Source organism: Panthera leo, chromosome B4 (genome assembly GCF_018350215.1).
Source record: "Panthera leo isolate Ple1 chromosome B4, P.leo_Ple1_pat1.1, whole genome shotgun sequence".
Taxonomy (NCBI): domain Eukaryota; kingdom Metazoa; phylum Chordata; class Mammalia; order Carnivora; family Felidae; genus Panthera; species Panthera leo.
The window spans coordinates 124,341,016-124,366,150 of record NC_056685.1 but is presented as its reverse complement, the minus strand read 5'-3'; the positions used below and the strand labels follow the sequence as shown (position 1 = coordinate 124,366,150).

The 25,135-nt window shown below is 39.9% G+C and overlaps 1 protein-coding gene across 1 annotated transcript in view; it reads left to right on the top strand.

Annotated features, from left to right (window-relative positions):
• ALDH1L2 (aldehyde dehydrogenase 1 family member L2) overlaps positions 1 to 25,135 on the top strand; it is a 72,469-nt gene that overhangs the window by 23,820 nt on the left and 23,514 nt on the right. The window contains exons 7-13 of the mRNA XM_042947585.1: positions 323 to 457; positions 1,622 to 1,747; positions 2,312 to 2,403; positions 3,686 to 3,833; positions 14,999 to 15,118; positions 15,716 to 15,843; positions 17,535 to 17,685. Of these exons, the coding sequence (XP_042803519.1) occupies positions 323 to 457; positions 1,622 to 1,747; positions 2,312 to 2,403; positions 3,686 to 3,833; positions 14,999 to 15,118; positions 15,716 to 15,843; positions 17,535 to 17,685 (900 nt within the window). The remainder of the gene's footprint in view (positions 1 to 322; positions 458 to 1,621; positions 1,748 to 2,311; positions 2,404 to 3,685; positions 3,834 to 14,998; positions 15,119 to 15,715; positions 15,844 to 17,534; positions 17,686 to 25,135) is intronic.

The window sequence follows — 25,135 nt, the reverse complement described above, 5'->3', positions numbered from 1 at the left end:
CCATCACCACCTCCCCTCCCCTTTGAAAATCGAAGTCTGCAAGACCTTTTTGTCTCATTTACCTTCGTATCCATGTGAAGAAATGATAAATGTCATCTGGTTGTGAGGCATTCTTGAAACTCTTCAGTCGTACATTCATAAACTATCTCTTGCTCGGTGTCATTTCCACAGATGCTTGATACAGTCTCCCACATTGGGGTGTTCCGATTTTATCGGAGATGATGATTCCAACTGGAGCTTTTTTGCAGGGAGTGCTGTTTGCACACACCCCTGTTTGTAGGTGTAACTCCCTCATTTCACATGGGTTTGATCTCTTTATTAGATGGTCACGTTTTATGGCTCGTCATTGCTGAAAAGCTCCGTGCCTTCTGGAGAACCACTGGAAATCAAAGGTGCCACGAAGCCTGGTCTTGTTACCAAAAATGGACTTGTTCTTTTTGGTAATGATGGAAAAGCAGTGAGTGTTCAATATGGTCACCTATAAAGTAACATTTTTGATTTCCTTCTATAACCCAAGCTACTAAGGAAATATCTTTTACAAGGTAATCCAGCTTTGCAGTGGGACATGGGAGGCTCGAGATACCCATGCCCTATTTCTGTCGGGGGATGAGCTGGCTCTGTGTGCCTAGTTGAGAACAAGTCTCCCTAGGATGAGCCTCAAGGACCTGTGCAGTCACCTTGGTGGCACAGTAAAAAGAGTTTGGAATTTAGTCAGGAAACAGGATGTGAATCCCTTGCTCTGCCACTTACTGGTCTTGTGGAGGACGCTTCTCCCCTCTGAGTCTCTGTTTCCTCATCTATAAAACAGACAGTAGTCCCATCTGTCTGCCTTCCCACTGCTGGAGCCCAGGAGGCTAAATGCAATGGATGTGGCCCTCTTCAGATGCTCCTTGCCTTTGCCTTCCACGCAGGCAGCCACCCTCACTTCTGTGCTTGGAAGCATGGGCCCTTGGCCCCAGTGGGCTCTTTGAAGAAAGCAAAGGGGAATTTGCAGCTTACAGATATATTCTGGTAGCTGGCAGGGTAGATCAGTTATTAAGATTGTAGGCTTCAGGGTCCAGCCGCTTCTCGGTTGTAACCCCAGCTGTGCAGCATTGGGCAAATCACTTACCCTGCACTGAGTCTCCATTTCCTCATCAGTAAAATGGGGATAATAATGGCACCTGCTTCCATCGGGATTTGTGGGACTAAAATGAGATACGTGCATCCATACATGAATACATAGCACTGTGCCTGCTACAGAGTAAGTGTTCAGATGATGGGAGGAGGAGGAAGAGGAGGAGGAGGGAGAGGAGGAGTGGGAGGAGGGGGAGGAGGAGAAAGAGGAGTTACGGTAGGTTTTAGTCTACATATATCCAAATGCCAATATTTTGGGAGCTTATTACCCATTTTGAGATGTATCTACCCCTAGACTTAACTTTCTCCTTTCTGCTGCCTTTATTAAAATACCATTTCAGTCCTTTTACAAATAATGGTGAGTGCTTTCTATCCATATTTTTGTATTTGCCAAATAAGCTGCCCCTTGTATTTGTGTAATCTACGACACGTCTTCCCCTACCAACCTCACTTTTGAATTGTCCTAATCTTCAGTCCTTCTGTTTGTCTTGTTGCTGCACTGTAGCTGATGGTGAGGAATTTGCAGTTTGAAGATGGAAGAATGATTCCAGCCTCTCAGTACTTTTCAGCGGGTGAGACCTCAGTGCTAGAACTTACAGCCGAAGAGGTGAAGGTGGCAGGGACCATCAAGGTGAACATGTGATGTCCTTAATGTTACCCTTACCTTGCAAAACTGAAGCATTTTTGCAACTGTACCATCAGTCTTCAGAGTAGTGAGGATGGAACTTTACTTCTCCTCTTTTTTGTATTAGCCATAGTAGGAATCAACTCCAAAATGTATATGCAAAGTTATTTCTCACTCACAAAATAATCCCAGGCAGTTCTAGGTTGGCAGGGGGATTAGAGGTGAAGCTGGAATGTGAGGACTAGGGGTGGAGTCATTCAGGGACCCAGGCCATGCTATCTTCAAAGTCACCTACAGTCCAGGCAGCCAAAAAGGGCAAAAGCGCACAGAGAATCGTGGGAAGGGGGTTCTTCATGGGTCAAGACTGGGTGTCAAGTTCACCTCCGCTCATACTCATTGGCTAGAAGTCAGTCATACGGCTACATCTAACTTGAAGAGTTGCTAAAAAATGTAGTCAGACCATGTATCCAAGATGGAAAAAAAAAAAGTAGGTTTGGTGAGGCACTGGTCAGTCTCCGCCACTGTGTTTTTCATGGCACGCCCTTCATAAAAATTATCCTTGCCGTGTAGGACATCTGGGCTGGAATTTTAAGCAACGTCCCTGTTATTGAAGACTCGACAGACTTCTTTAAATCTGGAGCAAGCTCAATGGATGTTGTCAGGTAAAACTATCACCCTGTTGACTCACACCCCTCCACTGGGGATTTTGACTTTGACTTTGAAGATCCAATCCAATCCTTTGTTCTGGGTGCTATCACTCTACCATTATTCTATTTCTCTTTTCTTCATCTTTTTTGGATTGTTTGTTTCCACGGCCAAACACATACCTGTGTTCCTTTCTCTGTCACTAGCCAGGAGTTGTTTTCATATCTCCTGTATACCTAGAAAATCAGTGCTTCTAATTGTTTGTTTCTTTTTAAAATTCGTCCTCACATCTGTTAGCTAATTTTCCTCCAATATGACACTGGAGTTGGGAAGCTCTAAATGAGAATTTTTTTTTTTTTTTGATGTTTATTTATTTTTGAGAGAGGAGAAACGTAGTGCAAGCAGGGGAGGAGCAGAAGAAGAGGAAGACACAGAGGATCCAGGTTCTGAGCTGTCAGCACAGAGCCCAATGCGGGGCTTGAACCCATGAACCATAAGATCATGACCTGAGCTAAAGTCGGACGCTTAACCGACTGAGCCACCCAGGTGCCCCTCAAAAATAATTTTGATTCTGCTTAGTACCAACACTAACCACGTAATAAAACAAATGTTTGCTCCATTCTTATATATGATCTCCAGAAAATATTATACAATGTCTTTTGTTTCATAATCTTTATTTACATTAGGGACTTTTCTTTATTCCTTATTCCTTGAGTACCTTTGAAAGGATAGGAACTGATTTTATGTGCCCCTTAATTATCTTGCTTGCAAGTAAGTAAAATGTTTTTGCCTTGGTTTCTTTTATCATAGCCATGCACAAAGTTAAAGACAAAAGAATATCCACTGTCCTTCCAGACACCTTTTTAGGGGCACCTGGGTGGCTCAGTTGGTTAAGCCTCCAACTCTAGGTTTCAGCTCAGGTCATGGTCTCGTGGCTTGTGAGATTGAACCCTGCATTGGGCTCTGTGCTGATAACATGGAGTCTGCTTGAGATTCTCTCTCTCTCTCTCTCTCTCTCTCTCGCTCCCTCTCTGCCACTCCCCCGCTCATGCACACACATGTGCACATGCATTTTCTGTCTCTCTCAAAATAAATAAACAGTAAAAAATTTTTTAGAATGCAGCTTCTTGATTTTGTTCTCCCGGTCTTATCAATTTTTTCAATTATCATAGAAGATCTCATAGGTGGTAAATAGGCATGTGACATGTCTTATCTCAAAGCAACTTGACAAATGTAATGACACAGTGCCCCTAAACTCTTTTAAAAACGTAAATAACATGAACTGGTTCTTACCTGAAGGCTGGTTGAAGAGATCAGACAGAAGTGTGGTGGGCTTCAACTACAGAATGAAGATGTCTATCTGGCCACCAAGTTTGAAGACTTCATTCAGAAAGTTGTGAGGAAACTGAGAGGAGAAGAATCGGAAGAGGAGCTGGTGGTGGATTATGTAAGCTTTTCTGTGCTTCACGAAATCTAAATCATTAGGACCCATACACTATAAAGGAATGTGGTTCCTTTTGTCCATTTGTTTTTACATTTATGACCATTTATTTATTTATTCGTTCATTTATTTATTTATTTTTAATGTTTATTTATTTATTTTTTGAGAGAGAGACAGAGTGTGAGTAGGGGAGGGGCAGAGAGAGAGAGACGGGGGGGGGGGGGGGGGTACACAGAATCTGAAGCAGGCTTCAGGCTCTGAGCTGTCAGCACAGAGCCTGATGCGGGACTTGAACTCACAAACCGTGAGATCGTGACCTGAGCTGAAGTCAGACACTTAACCGACTGAGCCACCCAGGCGCCCCACATTTTAAATACCTTTTAAAACAGGTATTTTAGTGACTTATAATTTAGACACCATTACATTCACCCTTTTAAAATATAGAGTTAAGGGACACCTGGGTGGCTTACTCAGTTAAGTGTCTGACTCTTGATCGTGATCTCCCATGATGATCTCGTGGTCATGGGATGGAGCCCCATATCAAGCCCTGAGTCGGGCTCCAGATTGCACATGGAGGCTGCGTGGGATTCTCTCTCTCTCTGCCTCTGCCCCTCCCCCACTTGCGTGCCCTCCTTCTCTCTTAAAATAAATAAACATTTAAAGAAATTAAAATGTACAGTTCAGTAGTTGTTTTGCTTTTTAGAGAGAGAGAGAGAGGGTGCATGTGCAGGGGAGAGGGGCAGAGGGAGAGAGAAAGAATCTTCTCTCCCCAATATGAGGCTCAATCCCATAACTCTGGGATCATGACTTGAGCCAAAATCAAGACCCCGCTGCTCAACCCACTGAGCCACCCAGACGCCCCCAATTCAGTGGTTTTAAGTATATTCACAGAGTTGTGCAACCATCACCACTATCTCATTGTGGAACTTTTTTTTTTTTTAATTATGCCCAAGTTTATTTATTTGTTTATTTTAGCATGCTACAAAATATCAATATGCACTGAATGAAAACACATTACATACCTTAGTTCCAAAGAGTTTTCATCTATGTAAGACTAGGCCTTTAGAGAAAACCATGTGTTAACTGAAATGGTTGTAGTGCCCCTATTCTCTACCAGTTCTCTCTTCTGAGTCTTTTTTTTTTTTTTTAATTTAAATCCAAGTTAGTTAACATATAGTGTGATAATGATTTTAGGAATAGAAATTAGTGATTCATCACTTACGTATAACACCCAGTGCTCATCCCAACAAGTGTCCTCCTTCATGCCCCACACCCATTTAGCCCATCCCCCCCCCATCCAACACTCCTCCAGCAACCCTCAGTTTGTTCTCTTTATTTAAGAGTCTCTTACGGTTTGTCTCTTACGTTTTATCTCATTTTTGCTTCCCTTCCCTTGTGTTCATCTGTTTTGTTTCTTAAAGTCCACATATGAGTGATGTCATATGATATTTGTCTTTCTCTGACTGACTGATTTCACTTAGCATGATACACTCTAGTTCCATCCATGTTGTTGCAAACGGCAAGAGTTTATTCTTTTTGACCACCAAGTAATATTCCATTGTGTATATATGCCACATCTTCTTTATCCATTCATCCATTGATGGACAGCTGGGCTTTTTCCATACTTTGGCTATTGTCAGCACCACTGCTATAAACATTGAGGTGCATGTGCCCCTTCTAAACAGCACACCTGTGTCCCTTGGATAAATACCTAATAGTGCAATTGCTGCGTTGTAGGGTAGCTCAATTTTTAATTTTTTGAGAAACCACCATGCTGTTTTCCAGAGTGGCTGCACCAGTTTGCATTTCCACCAGCAGTGCAAAAGGATTCCTTTTTCTCCACATCCTCACCAACATCTGTGGTTGTCTGAGTTGTTAATTTAATTTTAGCCATTCTGACAGGTGTAAGGTGGTATCTCATTGTGGTTTTGACTTGTATTTCCCTGATGATGAGTGATGTTGAGCATTTTTTCATTTGTCTGTTAGTCATCTGGATGTCTTCTTTGGAGAAGTGTCTATTCATGTCTTTTGCCCATTTCTTCACTGGATTAGTTGTTTTTTGGGTGTTGAGTTTGATGAGTTCTTTATAGATTTTGGATACTAACCCTTTATCTGATATGTCATTTGCAAATATCTTCTCCCGTTCCATCAGTTGCCTTTTAGTTTTGCTGATTGTTTCCTTCGCTGTGCAGAAGTTTTTTATTTTGATGAGGTCCCAATAGTTCATTTTTGCTTTTGTTTCCCATGCTTCCAGAGACATGTCAAGAAGTTGGCTGCAGTCGAGGTCAAAGAGGTTGTTGCCTGTTTTGTCCTCTAGGATTTTGATGGCTTCCTGACTTATGTTTAGGTCTTTCATCTACTTTGAATTTATTTTTGTGTATGGTGTAAGGAATCGGTCCAGGTTCATTCTTCTGCATGTCGCTGTCCAGTTTTCCCAGCACCACTTGCTGAAGAGACTGTCTTTTTTCCATTGGATATGATTTCCTGTTTTGTCAAAGATTAGTTGGCCATACGTTTGTGGGTCCATTTCTGGGTTCTCTATTCTGTTCCATTGATCTATGTGTTTGTTTTCATGCCAGTACCATACTGTCTTGATGATTACAGCTTTGTAATACAGCTTGAAGTCCGGGATTGTGGTACCTCCAGCTTTGGTTTTCTTTTTCAGGATTGCTTTGTCTATTCAGGGTCTTTTCTGGTTCCATATTAGGATTGTTTGTTCTAGATCTATGAAGAATGCTGGTGTTATTTTGATAGGGATTGCACTGAATACGTAGACTGCTTTGGGTAGTATCGACATTTTAACAATATTTGTTCTTCCAATCCATAAGCACGGAATGTTTTTCCATTTTTTTGTGTGTGTCTTCAGTTTCTTTCATAAACTTTCTATAGTTTTAAGTGTATAGATTTTCCACCTCTTTGGTTAGATTTATTCCTAGGTATTTTATAGTTTTTGGTGCAATTGTAAATGGGATCGATTCCTTGATTTCTCTTTCTGCTGTTTCATTATTATATAGAAATGCAACTGATTTCTGTACACTGATTTTATATCCTGTGACTTTGTTGAATTCATGAATCAGTTGTAGCCATTTTTTGGTGGAATATTTTGGGTTTTCCACATAGAACATCATGTTGTCTGCAAAGAGTGAAAGTTTGGCTGCCTCCTTGCAGATTTGGATGCCTTTTATTTCTTTGTGTTGTCTGATCGCTAAGGCTAGGACTTCCAACACTGTGTTGAATAACAGTGGCAAGAGTAGGCATCCTTGTCGTGTTCCTGACCGTAGGGGAAAGCTCTCAGTTTTTCCCCATTGAGGATGATCTTACCGGTAGGTCTTTTGAATACGGCTCTTATGATCTTGAGGTATGATCCTTCTATTCCTAATTTCTTGAGGGTTTTTATCAAGAAAGGATGCTGCATTTTGTCAAATGCTTTCTCTGCATCTATTGAGAAAATCATGTGGTTCTTATCCTTTCTTTTATTAATGTGATGTATCATATTGATTCATTTGTGGATATTGAACTAGCCCTGCATCCCAGGAATAAATCCCACTTGATCATGGTGAATAATTCTTTTAATGTATTGTTGGATCTGGTTTGCTAGTATCTTCTTGAGAATTTTTGCATCCATGTTCATCAGGGAAATTGGTCTATAGTTCTCCTTTTTAGTGGGGTCTCTGTCTGGTTTTGGAATCAAGGTAATGCTGGCCTTGTAGAATGAGTTTGGCAGTTTTCCTTCCATTTCTATTTTTTGGAAAAACTTCAAAATAACAGGTGTTAACTCTTCTTTAAATGTTTGGTAGAATTCCCCTGGAAAGCCATCACCCTGGACTCTTGTTTGTTGGGAGATTTTTGATTACTGATTCAATTTCTTTAATGGTTATGGGTCTGTTCAAATTTTCTATTTCTTCCTGTTTCAGTTTAGTAGTTTGTATATTTCTAGAAATTTATCCATTTCTTCCAGATTGCCCAATTTGTTGGCATATAATTGCTCATATTCTTTTATTATTATTTGTATTTCTGCGGTGTTAGTTGTGATCTCTCCTCTTTCACTCATGTTTTTATTTATTTGGGTCCTTTCCTTTTTCTTTTTGATCAATCTGGCTAGGGGGTTATCGATTTTGTTAATTCTTTCAAACTACCAGCTTCTAGTTTCATTCTATTGTTTTTTGTGTTTTTTTTAATCTTGATACCATTGATTTCTGCTCTAATCTTATTTCCTATCTTCTGCTGGTGTTGGACTTTATTTGCTATTCTTTTTCCAGCTCTTTTAGGTGTAGGGTTAGGTTGTGTATTTGAGACCTTTCTTCCTTCTATAGGAAGGCCTGGATTGCTATATATTTCCTTCTTATAACCACCTTTGCTGCATCCCAGAGGTTTTGGGCTATTGTGTTTTCATTATCATTGGCTTTCATGTACTTTCTAATTTCCTCTTTAATTTCTTGGCTAACCCATTCATTCTTTAGGAAGATGTTCTTTAATCTCCAAGTATTCATGGTCTTTCCAATTTTTTTCTTGTAGTTGATTTCATGTTTCATAGTGTTGTGGTCTGATAATGTGCAAGGTATGATCTCTATATTTTTGTGCTTGTTAAGGGCTGATTTGTGTCCCAGTATATGGTCTATTCTGGAGAATAGTCCATGTGCTCTTGAGAAGAACGTGTATTCTGCTGCTTTAGGATGAAATGTGCTGAATATATGTTTTGTCCATCCAGACCAGTGTGTCATTCAAATCATTGTTTCCTTGGTGATTTTCTGCTTACATGATCTGTCCATTGCTGTAAGTGGGGTGTTGAAATCCCCTACTATTGTGGTACTATTATCAACGAGTTTCTTTATGTTTGTGATTGATTTATATATTTGGGTGTTTCATGTTGGGAGCATGAATGTTTACAATTGTTAGGTCTTCTTGGTGGATAGACCCCTTAATTATGATATATTACCCTTCTTCATGTCTTGTTACAGTTTTTATTTTAAAATCTAGTTTGTCTGATATACATATGGCTACTTCAGCTTTCTTTTGGTGACCATTAGCATGATAGATGGTTCTCCATCCCCTTTCAATCTGTAGGTGTCTTAGGTCTCAAATGGGTCTCTTGTAAGCAGCATATAGATGGGTCTTGTTTTCTTATCCATTCTGATACCCTATGTCTTTTGATTGGAGCTTTTAGTCCATTGACTAAAAGAGTCAGTACTGAAAGATAATTTAGTGCTATTGTGTTGCCTATAGAGTTGGTGTTTCTGGTGATGTTCTCTGGTCCTTTCTCGTCTTTGTTGCTTTTGGTCTTTTTTGTTTTGTTTCATCTTTTCTCCACTCAGAGTCCTCCTTAAAATTTTCTGCATTAAAATTTTCCTTCATTTTGTCTTGTTAGAGGAAGAAAAAAATAATAAAAATTAAAAACTAAAAAATTAAAAACAAAACAAAAAATCAAATAAAGGAAGCTAGATCCTAGTTGTGTTTTGGTCTGCTTATTGAAAGAAGCTTGATATACCAGAGAAAAAGGGGAAAGAAAGAAAAAAAAAAGGTAAGAAAAAAAAATGTTTAATGTATATAATAAAATAGAATAAATGAAATAAGGAAAGTGAAATAGAATAAAAAATTTACAATGAAATAAAACATTCTAAAATAATTTAAAAATTTTTTAAATACTAAAAATAATTTTAAAACATTTTTAATTAAATAAAAAGAAAATAAAAATCAATTTTCCTCTTTCTGCTGAGTTCTGTGGCTCAAGTCATGCATATTGTTGTGTTAATCCTCAGATCAGTTTCCTAGGTATGCAAAATGGTTTGGTGCTGATCTGGCTGTGTTTCAGGGACAAGACAAGCTGAGAGCTTCCATGCTGCTCTACCATCTTGAACCCCCTCCTCTGATTATGGAACAATTTTATCACCCCAAAAAAAACACACTATATCCATTGACAATGATTCTCTCCTTTCTTCCCCCCACCCTTGGCTCCCAGATACCATTAATCTCCTTTATGTCTCCATGGATTTGCCTACTTTAGATATTTCATATAAGTGGAATCACACAATTTGTGGCCTGTTAAGCATCTGGCTTCTTTCACTGAACACCATGTGTTCAAGGTCCATCTATGTTGTAGTAGGTGTTACCCACTTCATTCCTTTTTGTGGCTAGATAATATTGTTGTATAGATACACCACATTTTGTTTATCTATTCCTCAGGTAATGCACATTTGTTTTCACTTTTTAGTATTATAAATAATGCTGCAATGAAAATTCATGTGTAGGTTTTTGTGTGAATGTATGTTTTCAGTTCTCTGGGGTATGTATCTAGGAGTGCAATTGATGAGTCATGCGGTAACTCTATGTTTAATTTTTTGAGGAACATCCAAGCTGTTTTCCAAAGTGGCTATACTATTTCACAGTCCCACTAGCAATGTAGAAAGGTTCTGATTTCTCCATATCCTCACCAACATTTGCTTTGTCTGTCTTTTCTATTTTAGCTGTGGGTAAGAAATACTATCTCATTGTGGCTTTGGTTTACATTTCCATGATGACTAATGATGAGTCTCTTTTCATGTCTTTATTAGTCATTTGTATCTCTTCTTTGGGAAAAATGTCCATTCAGATTCTTTACCCATTTTTTAACTGGGATATATGTCTTTTTAATGTTGAGTTGTAAGGAGCTTTTGTATATTTGGGGTACTAGACCTTAATTAGTACATGATTTGTAAATATTTTCTCCTATTCTGTGGGCTTTCTTTCCACTTTTTTGACAGTGTCCTTTGACATGCAAAAGTTTTTAATTTGATTAAGTTTAATTTATCTATTCTTTTTCCATTTTGCTTCTGCAGGCATACCTCATTTTATTGCCTTCTTTGCTTTACTGTGTGCTTCACAGGTATTATGTTTTTCACAAATTAAAGGTTTGTGGCAACTCTGCATCAAGCAAGTCTATTGTTACCATCTTTCCAACAGCATCTTCTCATTTCATGTCTCGGTGTCACATTCTGGTAATTCTCACAATATTTCAAACTTTTTCATTTGTTATGGTCTGTGATCATTGTTAATCTGTGATCAGTGATTATGACCCACTGAGAGCTCAGGTGGTGGTTACCAATGTTTTGCAGTAAAGTATTTATTTATTTGTGTGTTTGAGGGAAAGAAAAAAACATCCAAAATTTATTTGCTAAAACAATAGACAGCATCAGCACGTTAAACTACAGGGGTTTCTCTGTAGATCATACATTCACAAGGCATTATTTGCTTACCAGTGAGAAAGCCTCCAGTGTGTTTTCTGTAATAATACCCACTTCACAGTGTAAACAGGTACTATTCTTGTGTTCAGCTTACAATTCCAGGAGGAAAGGCACAATGTGGCAAAAAAAAAAAAACCCACAAAAAACAAAAACAAAAAAACCCCCAACATTTTGGATCCTAAAGTCAGGTGTAGTAACACAGACAAACTTTTGATAACGGTCTTAATCGACTTATCCACATAGAAGGAGACATCTCCACTCAGAAATTAAGGTCTTTCTTTCTCCTTCCTTGTTAAACCATTAGAACGATGTTTCCTCATTTGCTTCATATCACATATACAAAAGGGGGGGGGGTGGAGTTTAAAACAAAGAATCACAAAAATATCTTAAGCATCCAGTTGTTCCCACCATACATCAACTCAGGTTTAAGACAGAATGTTGGAACATAAAGTATTTCTTTTTTAATTGAAGGATATTGATAAAGTATCTTTAATGAAACATACACATTGATTTTTTAGACATAATGTAGTTGCACACTTAATAAACTTCAGTATAGCATAAACATAGCTTTTATATGCATTGGGAAACCAATATGTTCATCTAGCTTGCTTATTTCTTCATATAGATTCAAGTTACTTACTGTCAAGTGTCCCTTCATTGCAGCCTGAAAGGTATCTTTTAGTAAACTTTTTAAAGGGCAGTGTGCTAGCAATGAGCTCTCTCAGTGTTTATTCATCTGGGAATGACTTAGTTTCTCCTTTGTTTTTAAAGGGTGTTTTGCTGTATATGGAATTTTTGGTTGATAGTCTTTTTCTTTCAGCACTTTAAATATGTCATCCTATTGCCATCTGGCCTCCATGGTTTCTGAGGATGAGTCATCTGTTAATTTTATCGAGGATCCATTTGACGTGATGGGATTCTTCTCTCTTGCTGCTTTCAAGATTCCCTCATTACCTTTGGCTTTTAACCATTGTATTATGATGTATCTAAAATGGATCTGTTTGAGTTTATCTTACCTGGAGTTTGTTGAGCTTTTTGGATGGGTGGTTTAATGTTTTTCATCAAATTTGGGACACTTTCATTCATTATTTCTTCACATATTCTTTCTGCCTCTTTTCCCCTCTCTTCTCCTTCTGGGACTCTCATTATGCATGCTTTGATACATTTGATGGTATCCCACAGGCCTTCTTTTTCCTTCCTGTTTTCAGACTGGGTGATCTCTATTGACATATTGTCTAGTTTGTTCATTCTTTGTTATGCTTTCTTGAATCTGCTGTTGAGCCCCTATGATAACTTTTTAAAATTTCAGTTATTACACTTTTCAACTCCAGAATTTGTATTTAGTTCCTTTTTTATAATACTTTTTTTTTTAAGTTTATTTATTTATTTTGAGAGACACACAGAGAGGGTGAGCAGGGGAGGGACAGAGAAAGAGGGAAAATATCAAGCAGGCTCCATACTGTCAGCGCAGGGCCCATGTGGGGCTTGAACTCATGAAACTGTGAGATCATGACCTGAGCCAAAATCAAGAGTTGGCCGCTTAACTGACTGAGCCACCCAGGTGCCACTGGTTCTTTTTTTATAATTCTTCTCTCTTTCTTAATATTCTCTATTTGGTGAGACATTGTTCATTTACTTTTCTTTAATTTTTTTAGACATAGCTTCCTTTCCTTCCTTATTTGGAAATATTTTTTTTATTTAAAAATTTTTAAATGTTTTTTTGAGAGAGAGAAAAAGAGAGACAGAGTGTGAGTGGGGGAGGGGCAGAGAGAGAGGGAGACAGAATCTGAAGCAGGCTCCAGGCTTTGAGCTGTCAGCACAGAGCCTGACATGGACCTTGACCTCACAAACCATGAGATCATGTCTTGAGCCAAAGTTGGATGCTTAACTGAGCCACCCAAGAACCTCTATTTGGATACATTTTTAAAAGCTTATTTAAAATCTTTGACTATGGGGTGCCTGGGTGGCTCAATAAGTTAAGCGTCCAACTTTTGATCTCAGCTCAGGTCATGATCTCCCAGTTCATGAGATCGAGTCCTGCATCAGGCTCTGTGCTGATAGCGAAGAGCCTGCTTGGGATCTCTCTCTCTCTCTCTCTCTCTCTCTCTCTCTCTCTCTCTCTCTGCCCCTACCCTGTGAGTGTGGACACACTCTCTGTCTCTCTCAAAATAAATCAATAATCTTAGAAAAAAATCTTTGTCTAATGTCTAGGTTTCTTCAAGGAAGGTTTCTATTGACTGGTTATTTTCCAATGTATTGGCCACTCTATGCTTTCATGCTTCTTCATGTATCTTGTAATCTTTTGTTGAAAACTAGCCATTTTAAATAACAGAATGTGGCAACTCTGGAAATAAGACCCCCACCCTTCATAAGGAGTGTTATTGTTGCTTTTCTTTGTTTGGTGACTTTCTTGGACTAATCCCATAAAACCTATATTCTTTGTCGTTTGCCACCACTGAAGTCTCTACTTGGCTAGCTTAGTCATCAGCTAATGAGCGGATGTAGATTTCCTTACATTTCTTGAACGAATAAGGTCTCTCAGCCTTTATGGAAGGCTGAGGGCAGTTTGGGCAGAGCAAGCTCTCAGGCCAAATAAAGACAAACACGAAGAATAGAGCCAATTGGGGAGTTCTGTGGGGATGAGGCCTCTGGGGAGCTTCTGGGGAGTCATTTCCCCTTCTGGTGGCTAATAGATTGCTGGTTTTCACAGCCACTATGATTCTAAGGATGTGGGATTTCAAGTTACTGGAGAGCTCTTAAGGGAGAGATGGGATCCCAGGCATGCTTCTCATTCCATTTGTTTTTAATAAACTTCAGGGAAATTTGAAAGCAATTTAGTTATCATCTAGTTAAGAACATGAATCTTGGTGTTAGACCCACCTAAAGTTGAACCCACGTAGCATTGCTTACCAGCTGTGTGAGCTTTGGCACGTTGCTTAACTTCTCTAAGTCTTGGTTTCCTCATATGTTAAGTGGGGAAATAATAATATGTACATTATAGGATAGTTGGGGGAATCAAGTTAGATAATACATATTTATACATAATTAGTGTATTTATACATATACATATTTATACATAATTAGCATATTTTCAGAATGATGAGTTTAGGAAAGTGAACTATGTGCAGAGACACATCAATTCAGATGAAGATTCCTTCATTATGTCCTACATAAACACAGTGGAAATATTTTATAGAAAAATTTCTTATCTGTGGGATAAGACAAGATACCCTCTTGATACTTTTTTGGTTTTTTTAAAGCATTATCAATTTCTCTATATGAAATTATTTTTAAAATTATTATATTTACTTTTTATGCCTTGCATTGATATAAAATTTTATTCTAATAATGTTCTTTCCCATATGTTTTCTCAGTTTTTCCTCATAATAACTGTATAAAGCAGGGAGACTTGTTCCCTTTTTATTATTGAAAGAACACATTCATAGTAGTTAATGGACTAACCTAAATTCACTCTCTAGGTAATGGTAGAGAACAATTTAGGTAATACATTTGTAAGAAAGAAAGTAAAAACGAGGAGGAACTTAAGGAAAGAAAACTTAAAATGGCACCCATGTAAAAGGCAATTTCAGGAACTCAAAGCAAAGCAATGACTGTGCTCCATAGATGTTGCCACTAGATGGTAATGTTTCCATGATCTGCAAGTCTTTTGCTTCTTTTTCATTTGTATGAAGAAGAAAATCTGAGATATTTATAAGGCCCAGCCGGGAGTACTTTGGTCATCAGAGATGCTAACCTCCTGGCTGAGTGGCCAATCTGAGCATCGTGAGGCCCAAATCTAACATATGCTTGTCTCTTCTGGAGACTAGGAACTGGAATTCTATTGACCTAACTTCTCTCTGCTGCATTAGTGAATAAACTCCTTTATTGCTGTTTGGTATCAAATGGATAAGCAGAGAAATCCACTGATTCTATTAACATAATTTTCTATCTTAGGTTTCAAAGGAGGTCAATGAAATGACAGTGAAAATGCCATATCAGTGTTTCATAAATGGACAGTTCACAGATGCTGATGATGGAAAGACCTATGATACTATCAACCCAACAGACGGATCTGTGAGTAATTGCTTAGTGTGTGCAGTGACCACTGGTCATGAAATTTTAATAGTTGTAAACCTGGGAGTCTTAAGAAGCTACTTTATTCTATCACTTTGCCTCTGAGCACTTACTAGAAATAAATGTTCTCCATGTATTTCTTTCAACTATTCAGTTCTGATACTGGCTGCTGACTATAGTAATCTATTTTATGGAATGAATATTTATAATCATTTTAGACAGATAGCTATACCTATCCGTATCAGAGGCACAGCTTCACATAATGCTCTATGCAGAAAAGAACTTTCAAACTCGGCAAGCTCATGGCAAGAAATTCAGCTTCCCCAAGGCACTAGAAGAAGCAGATATATTCTTCCTAAATGTGTCTTTCAATCGTGTCATGTGATGTGAGAAGTCCCAAATTTCAGGCTTCCAATTTCCATGTTTAAATTTTTCTTTACTTTATTACTCAACGTATTGATTTTCCATCATAAATTCTCTGGGTTTTATAAATAATACTCTATTTTTCCTATTAATATAATATTAATTTCAAGAGAAGTATATTTATATATCTCTGTATAAATAACCTATAACCTAGTTTTCCTTATCTTGAAATAGATAATATGCAAAGTATCCTATGCTTCTTTGGTGGATGTTGATAAAGCAGTAGCAGCAGCAAAAGATGCCTTTGAAAACGGTGAATGGGGAAGAATGAATGCAAGAGAAAGAGGAAGGTTGATGTACAGGTGTGGGCTTTTTAATTTTTTTTTAATGTTTATTTAGTTTTGAGACAGAGAGAGACAGAGCATGAACGGGGGAGGGGCAGAGAGAGAGGGAAACACAGAATCGAAGCAGGCTCCAGGCTCCGGGCTGTCAGCACAGAACCTGAGGCGGGGCTCGAACTCACGGACTGTGAGATCGTGACCTGAGCCGAAGTCAGACTCTCAACCGACTGAGCCAGCCAGGCACCCCAACAGGTGTGTTTTTTTAAAAACACAGATCTGCTGTCTCTGGGTATTGGTTAACATTGCCAAGTTTTTAAAAATTTCCCCAAGATAGTCTAGCATGCACCCATTATGTAATATGTCTTCTGTTATTTACATCCTGTAAAGTTACATAGATGTGAGTTCCTGATTTTTGTATTAGTGCTTGGAGCAGTCAGGTTTCCAGAGGAAAAAAAGTTTAATAAAAAACGATTTACAAAGATGTAGGCAAGGTCAAGGGATAATGAAGTTCCCAGGTAGGGACAGCAACAGGGAAAGTTGTGACTACTCCAAGATCTAGGACAGAGGAAGGGGCTATTGCTGGAATGTGGCAAGATCTGTGGCCGTAGAAGACCACACTACAGTGGTTTGTCGGGGAGGGACACAGCAGCTGCTGAACCATCTGTGGGGGAGCTGGGGAGTGCAATGCCCGATTGCTTTCTCTCCTGGGGGTGCTGTTCATTGGTCTCTCATTAGTCAAGCCCAGTAACGGAGCAGGGGAGCCAAGTGATGTGGTCTATAAATAAAGGTCATCGTCCCAGGTCACAGAGCAGTATGGAGAAGGGATATAGAACAGCAAATGGGGACTACACAGCACTTTGTTGTTTTCAATGACAGATTTTAAATCTGCTTGACCCATAGGGACTAGGAATGAGGAGGAAAAATAGTAAGGCCTAGAAAGAATTATAAATTGGTAACCGAGTATGTAGATTCAAGTATGTAATTAGATTTAAGCATAAATTCATTTTTCTACTTCCCTAAGGCCAAACAGCTGACTTTGGTCAAAATATCTCTTACAGCAAGATCTGGAAGAAACATTGAGGGGAAGGGGATTTCGAGCCCAACTTTAGAATGGTCCAAAAGGAACAACGCAAAAACCACTGAAGGGTGGAGGAAAATGGTGGAGGGGAACACAGGATGAATTTTGACTATTTTATACTCATGAGACAATCCTGTACTTATCTTCCCATAGAAACTAGGCCATAGAAACCAGAAACCTGTTGTAGTGTCTGTAATTCACCCCAGTATTTCTATCTTGTCTCTTCAGTTAGTGTTGGAAGCATTTCTATACCAACAAGAGATCCTTGCGTTCATGGATTCTCATGGGTTGTGCTCTCTAACATCTCCTTGCATATTCATGAACTAGCCACATTCCCACTGTCTTCTGTCATTGATCTCCTGATTATTGTGGCTCAGTCACTCTTCTGTTTTTTATACACTGATGAGGCAAATGGTGCAGGCTTCCCACACCCTCTGCTTCTTTTTTTTGTAACTCCTGAAACAAATTATGTATGAAATGATTTGTTTAATGTCTTCCCTGCTGGACCGTATTCTCCATCAGGACAAAGACCGGGTCCATGTGTGTTCACCTCTGAGCCCTTAGGATGGTGCCTTATACATAATAGGAGCTCAATCCATATTTGTTGAGCTAATTCCTTTCACTGACCATACAGACTTGCAGACCTACTGGAAGAGAACCAGGAGGAGCTGGCAACCATTGAAGCCCTTGATTCAGGGGCTGTCTACACCCTGGCTCTGAAGACTCACATCGGAATGTCTGTGCAAACATTCAGATATTTTGCTGGCTGGTGTGACAAAATTCAGGTGAGCACAAATGTCATTTGACTCCACGGAGATCATTCCAAAAGGAAAAGGGCCGAGCATTTAGTAGTTTGTAAAGACAATGTTTTATGGGCACCTCTTAGATTTTCTTCTGTTATCCTTGTAATAGTCATCTGTGGTGGGTCGATAGCTATTATCCCTTGTTGCAGGCAAGGAAACAGAGGCCTGAGGACAACAGATGACTTGCATACACTCACATCGTTAGTAAGTAAACCACAGAGCTAGGATTTGAACTCAAGATTTTCTAAACTAAAGTCTCATGATGTTTTTTGTACTTTACTATATCTCCTAAGGGCACCTGGTAGTCTTCTGGACATCTAGGGTGTCATGGAGAGATCGAGAACTCAAATGCCTCCAGAAGCCAGAGAGCTAACATACATTGTCTAAGTAAGCTGGGTATAAGAAAAACAATTTTCTAAGACATGGGCACAATAAATATTTCATTTCCTTTTTTACTATAAGAAAGTAAATAGCACATGTGTGAGGAGAAGCAGGCTATTGCTCTTGACCTCAGCACCCGGGGTATGAAAGGTAAAGGTAAGGCTCATAACAAAGAGCAGCATGCATACTGCTCATAGGCTCACGATAACCACTGCAGCACTGGCCAGGCAGCAAGAAGGAGGAAGTGGGCAAGGGAGAGAAATATAAGAGAGCTTTCAAAAGCATTCCCCACCTCCCTTGTGCTTATATCTCTCACTGGCCTTCTCTATCGGCTGAGAAGACCGGGAAACAGTATTTTATTTGGGCAAGTTGCTGTGACCATTATTAACATAGAGTCAGAGAGACCGGTCCAGGAGTCAGATTTGGCACTTACCAGCTGATGTTGTTAAAGTTCTTTTCTCTCTCTAAGCCTTCCTTTCCTCATCTGTAATATGGTCACAATAATACATACCCTGCAAGTTATGTAGTGAGGCTTAGGAGCAAGTTTGCGGTAGACTAGGGTTTGTGCATCAACGTAGTTTTAGTCACAAAGTCATACAGATGTAAGTATTTAGTAGTGGTGGTTCACGCTCACACTTGAGCCTCGATTATGAAAACCAGAGAGCTTCAAAACCTGAAAATCAATTGGTTTCAGTGGTTCGAACTCATTTGTTGCCAAAAGCTGACCTGAACCAACATGAGTCTATTTATAATTTGTATTTCTTTTTTTTTTTTTTTTTTTTTTTTTTAATTTTTTAATATATGAAATTTACTGTCAAATTGGTTTCCATACAACACCCAGTGCTCATCCCAAAAGGTGCCCTCCTCAATACCCATCACCCACCCTGCCCTCCCTCCCACCCCCCATCAACCCTCAGTTTGTTCTCAGTTTTTAACAGTCTCTAATGCTTTGGCTCTCTCCCACTCTAACCTCTTTTTTTTTTTTTTCCTTCCCCTCCCCCATGGGTTTCTGTTATGTTTCTCAGGATCCACATAAGAGTGAAACCATATGGTATCTGTCTTTCTCTGTATGGCTTATTTCACTTAGCATCACACTCTCCAGTTCCATCCATGTTGCTACAAAAGGCCATATTTCATTTTTTCTCATTGCCGCGTAGTATTCCATTGTGTATATAAACCACAATTTCTTTATCCATTCATCAGTTGATGGACATTTAGGCTCTTTCCATAATTTGGCTATTGTTGAGAGTGCCGCTATAAACATTGGGGTACAGGTGCCCCTATGCATCAGTACTCCTGTATCCCTTGGATAAATTCCTAGCAGTGCTATTGCTGGGTCATAGGGTAGGTCTATTTTTAATTTTCTGAGGAACCTCCACACTGCTTTCCAGAGCGGCTGCACCAATTTGCATTCCCACCAACAGTGCAAGAGGGTTCCTGTTTCTCCACATCCTCTCCAGCATCTATAGTCTCCTGATTTCTTCATTTTGGCCACTCTGACTGGCGTGAGGTGGTATCTGAGTGTGGTTTTGATTTGTATTTCCCTGATAAGGAGCGACGTTGAGCATCTTTTCATGTGCCTGTTGGCCATCCGGATGTCTTCTTTAGAGAAGTGTCTATTCATGTTTTCTGCCCATTTCTTCACTGGGTTATTTGTTTTTCGGGTGTGGAGTTTGATGAGCTCTTTATAGATTTTGGATACTAGCCCTTTGTCCGATGTGTCATTTGCAAATATCTTTTCCCATTCCGTTGGTTGCCTTTTAGTTTTGTTGGTTGTTTCCTTTGCTGTGCAGAAGCTTTTTATCTTCATAAGGTCCCAGTAATTCACTTTTGCTTTTAATTCCCTTGCCTTTGGGGATGTGCCGAGTAAGAGATTGCTACGGCTGAGGTCAGAGAGGTCTTTTCCTGCTTTCTCCTCTAAGGTTTTGATGGTTTTCTGTCTCACATTCAGGTCCTTTATCCATTTTGAGTTTATTTTTGTGAATGGTGTGAGAAAGTGGTCTAGTTGCAACCTTCTGCATGTTGCTGTCCAGTTCTCCCAGCACCATTTGTTAAAGAGACTGTCTTTTTTCCATTGGATGTTCTTTCCTGCTTTGTCAAAGATGAGTTGGCCATACGTTTGTGGGTCTAGTTCTGGGGTTTCTATTCTATTCCATTGGTCTATGTGTCTGTTTTTATGCCAATACCATGCTGTCTTGATGATGACAGCTTTGTAGTAGAGGCTAAAGTCTGGGATTGTGATGCCTCCTGCTTTGGTCTTCTTCTTCAAAATTACTTTGGCTATTCGGGGCCTTTTGTGGTTCCATATGAATTTTAGGATTGCTTGTTCTAGTTTCGAGAAGAATGCTGGTGCAATTTTGATTGGGATTGCATTGAATGTGTAGATAGCTTTGGGTAGTATTGACATTTTGACAATATTTATTCTTCCAATCCATGAGCAGGGAATGTCTTTCCATTTCTTTATATCTTCTTCAATTACCTGCATAAGCTTTCTATAGTTTTCAGCATACAGATCTTTTACATCTTTGGTTAGATTTATTCCTAGGTATTTTATGCTTCTTGGTGCAATTGTGAATGGGATCAGTTTCTTCATTTGTCTTTCTGTTGCTTCATTGTTAGTGTATAAGAATGCAACTGATTTCTGCACATTGATTTTGTATCCTGCAACTTTGCTGAATTCATGTATCAGTTCTAGCAGACTTTTGGTGGAGTCTATCGGATTTTCCATGTATAATATCATGTCATCTGCAAAAAGCGAAAGCTTGACTTCATCTTTGCCAATTTTGATGCCTTTGATTTCCTTTTGTTGTCTGATTGCTGATGCTAGAACTTCCAGCACTATATTGAACAGCAGCGGTGACAGTGGACATCCCTGTCGTGTTCCTGATCTCAGGGAAAAAGCTCTCAGTTTTTCCCCGTTGAGGATGATGTTAGCTGTGGGCTTTTCATAAATGGCCTTTATGATCTTTAAGTATGTTCCTTCTATCCCGACTTTCTCAAGGGTTTTTATTAAGAAAGGGTGCTGGATTTTGTCAAAGGCCTTTTCTGCATCGATTGACAGGATCATATGGTTCTTCTCTTTTTTTTTGTTAATGTGATGTATCACGTTGATCGATTTGCGAATGTTGAACCAGCCCTGCATCCCAGGAATGAATCCCACTTGATCATGGTGAATAATTCTTTTTATATGCTGTTGAATTCGATTTGCTAGTATCTTATTAAGAATTTTTGCATCCATATTCATCAGGGATATTGGCCTGTAGTTCTCTTTTTTTACTGGGTCTCTGTCTGGTTTAGGAATCAAAGTAATACTGGCTTCATAGAATGAGTCTGGAAGTTTTCCTTCCCTTTCTATTTCTTGGAATAGCTTGAGAAGGATAGGTATTATCTCTGCTTTAAATGTCTGGTAGAACTCCCCTGGGAAGCCATCTGGTCCTGGACTCTTATTTGTTGGGAGATTTTTGATAACCGATTCAATTTCTTCGCTGGTTATGGGTCTGTTCAAGCTTTCTATTTCCTCCTGATTGAGTTTTGGAAGAGTGTGGGTGTTTAGAAATTTGTCCATTTCTTCCAGGTTGTCCAATTTGCTGGCATATAATTTTTCATAGTATTCCCTGATAATTGTTTGTATCTCTGAGGGATTGGTTGTAATCATTCCATTTTCATTCATGATTTTATCTATTTGGGTCATCTCCCTTTTCTTTTTGAGAAGCCTGGCTAGAGGTTTGTCAATTTTGTTTATTTTTTCAAAAAACCAACTCTTGGTTTCGTTGATCTGCTCTACAGTTTTTTTAGATTCTATATTGTTTATTTCTGCTCTGATCTTTATTATTTCTCTTCTTCTGCTGGGTTTAGGCTGCCTTTGCTGTTCTGCTTCTATTTCCTTTAGGTGTGCTGTTAGATTTTGTATTTGGGATTTTTCTTGTTTCTTGAGATAGGCCTGGATTGCAATGTATTTTCCTCTCAGGACTGCCTTCGCTGCATCCCAAAGCGTTTGGATTGTTGTATTTTCATTTTCGTTTGTTTCCATATATGTTTTAATTTCTTCTCTAATTGCCTGGTTGACCCACTCATTCGTTAGTAGGGTGTTCTTTAACCTCCATGCTTTTGGAGGTTTTCCAGACTTTTTCCTGTGGTTGATTTCAAGCTTCATAGCATTGTGGTCTGAAAGTATGCATGGTATAATTTCAATTCTTGTAAACTTATGAAGGGCTGTTTTGTGACCCAGTATATGATCTATCTTGGAGAATGTTCCATGTGCACTCGAGAAGAAAGTATATTCTGTTGCTTTGGGATGCAGAGTTCTAAATATATCTGTCAAGTCCATCTGATCCAATGTATCATTCAGGGCCCTTGTTTCTTTATTGACTGTGTGTCTAGATGATCTATCCATTTCTGTAAGTGGGGTGTTAAAGTCCCCTGCAATGACCACATTCTTATCGATAAGGTTGCTTATGTTTATGAGTAATTGTTTTATATATCTGGGGGCTCGGGTATTTGGCGCATAGACATTTATAATAGTTAGCTCTTCCTGGTGGATAGACCCTGTGATTATTATATAATGCCCTTCTTCATCTCTTGTTACAGCCTTTAATTTAAAGTCTAGTTTGTCTGATATAAGTATGGCTACTCCAGCTTTCTTTTGGCTTCCAGGAGCATGATAAATAGTTCTCCATCCCCTCACTCTCAATCTAAAGGTGTCCTCAGATCTAAAATGAGTCTCTTGTAGACAGCAAATAGATGGGTCTTGTTTTTTTATCCATTCTGATACCCTATGTCTTTTAGTTGGCGCATTTAATCCATTTACATTCAGTGTTATTATAGAAAGATATGGGTTTAGAGTCATTGTGATGTCTGTATGTTTTATGCTTGTAGTGATGTCTCTGGTACTTTGTCTCACAGGATCCCCCTTAGGATCTCTTGTAGGGCTGGTTTCGTGGTGACAAATTCCTTCAGTTTTTGTTTGTTTGGGAAGACCTTTATCTCTCCTTCTATTCTAAATGACAGACTTGCTGGATAAAGGATTCTCGGCTGCATATTTTTGCTGTTTAGCACACTGTAGATATCGTGCCAAGCCTTTCTGGCCTGCCAAGTTTCAAAGGAGAGATCAGTCACGAGTCTTATAGGTCTCCCTTTATATGTGAGGGCACGTTTATCCCTTGCTGCTTTCAGAATTTTCTCTTTATCCTTGTATTTTGCCAGTTTCACTATGATATGTCGTGCAGAAGATCGATTCAAGTTACGTCTGAAGGGAGTTCTCTGTGCCTCTTGGATTTCAATGCCTTTTTCCTTCCCCAGTTCAGGGAAGTTCTCAGCTATAATTTGTTCAAGTACCCCTTCAGCACCCTTCCCTCTCTCTTCCTCCTCTGGGATACCAATTATGCGTATATTATTTTTTTTTAGTGTAGCACTTAGTTCTCTAATTTTCCCCTCATACTCCTGGATTTTTTTATCTCTCTTTCTTTCAGCTTCCTCTTTCTCCATAACTTTATCTTCTAGTTCACCTATTCTCTCCTCTGCCTCTTCAAGCCGAGCCATCGTGGATTCCATTTTGTTTTGCAATTCGTTTAAAGCGTTTTTCAACTCCTCGTGACTGTTCCTTAGTCCCTCGATCTTTGTGGCAAGAGATTCTCTGCTGTCCTGTATACTGTTTTCAAGCCCAGCGATTAATTTTATGACTATTATTCTAAATTCACTTTCTGTTATATTATTTAAATCCTTTTTGATCAGTTCATTAGCTGTTGTTATTTCCTGGAGATTCTTCTGAGGGGAATTCTTCCGTTTGGTCATTTTGGAGAGTCCCTGGCGTGGTGAGGACCTGCAGTGCACTTCCCCTGTGCTGTGGTGTATAACTGGAGTTGGTGGGCGGGGCCGCAGTCCGACCTGATGTCTGCCCCCAGCCCACCGCTGGGGCCACAGTCAGACTGGTGTGTGCCTTCTCTTCCCCTCTCGTAGGGGCGGGATTCACTGTGGGGAGGCGTGTCCCGTCTGGGCTACTTGCACACTGCCAGGCTCATGTTGCTGGGGATCTGGCGTATTAGCTGGGGTGGGTAGGCAAGGTGCACGGGGGCTGGAGGGGCAGGCTTAGCTCGCTTCTCCTTAGGTGATCCACTTCAGGAGGAGCCCTGTGGCAGTGGGAGGGAGTCAGATCCGCTGCCGGAGGTTTGGCTCCACAGAAGCACAGAGTTGGGTGTTTGCGCGGAGCGAGCAAGTTCCCTGGCAGGAACTGGTTCCCTTTGGGATTTTGGCTGGGGGATGGGCGGGGGAGATGGCGCTGGCGCCTTTGTTCCCCGCCAAGCTGAGCTCTGCCGTCAGGGGGCTCAGCAGCTCTCCCTCCCTTTGTCCTCCAGCCTTCCCGCTTTCCGAGCAGAGCTGTTAACTTATGACCTCCCAGACGCTAAGTTGCGCTTGCTGTCGGAACACAGTCTGTCCGGCCCCTCCGCTTTTGCCAGCCAGACTCGGGGGCTCTGCTTGGCCGGCGAGCCGCCCCTCCGCCCCGGCTCCCTCCCGCCAGTCCGTGGAGCGCGCACCGCCTCACCGCCCTTCCTACCCTCTACCGTGGGCCTCTAGTCTGCGCTTGACTCCGGAGACTCCCTTCTGCTAATCCTCTGGCGGTTTTCTGGGTTCTTTAGGCAGGTGTAGGTGGAATCTAAGTGATCGGCAGGACGCGCTGTGAGCCCCGCGTCCTCCTACGCCGCCATCTTCCGGACTCGCCTATAATTTGTATTTCTATCACTTAGAGGAAAGATTCATGTTTCACTAAATAAATATTTCAATACTCATGTATTTATTTGATTATGGGGGGCTACTTCAGACCCTACTGGGAGTCATAGATAATATAACATAAGGTATGTGCATTATGTTATATCTCTATAGTTCAAATAATTCTGAATCCCAAAACACACCGGCCCCAAGGATTTCAGATAAGAGATGGACACGTGTAATTAGTAATAGCAATACAATTGTGTGCGGCAGGCAAATGAATAGCTTCAGTTGAAAACGACTGCCGTGAATTAGATGGGATTAAGTCTGGCTGCATGTAACAGATACT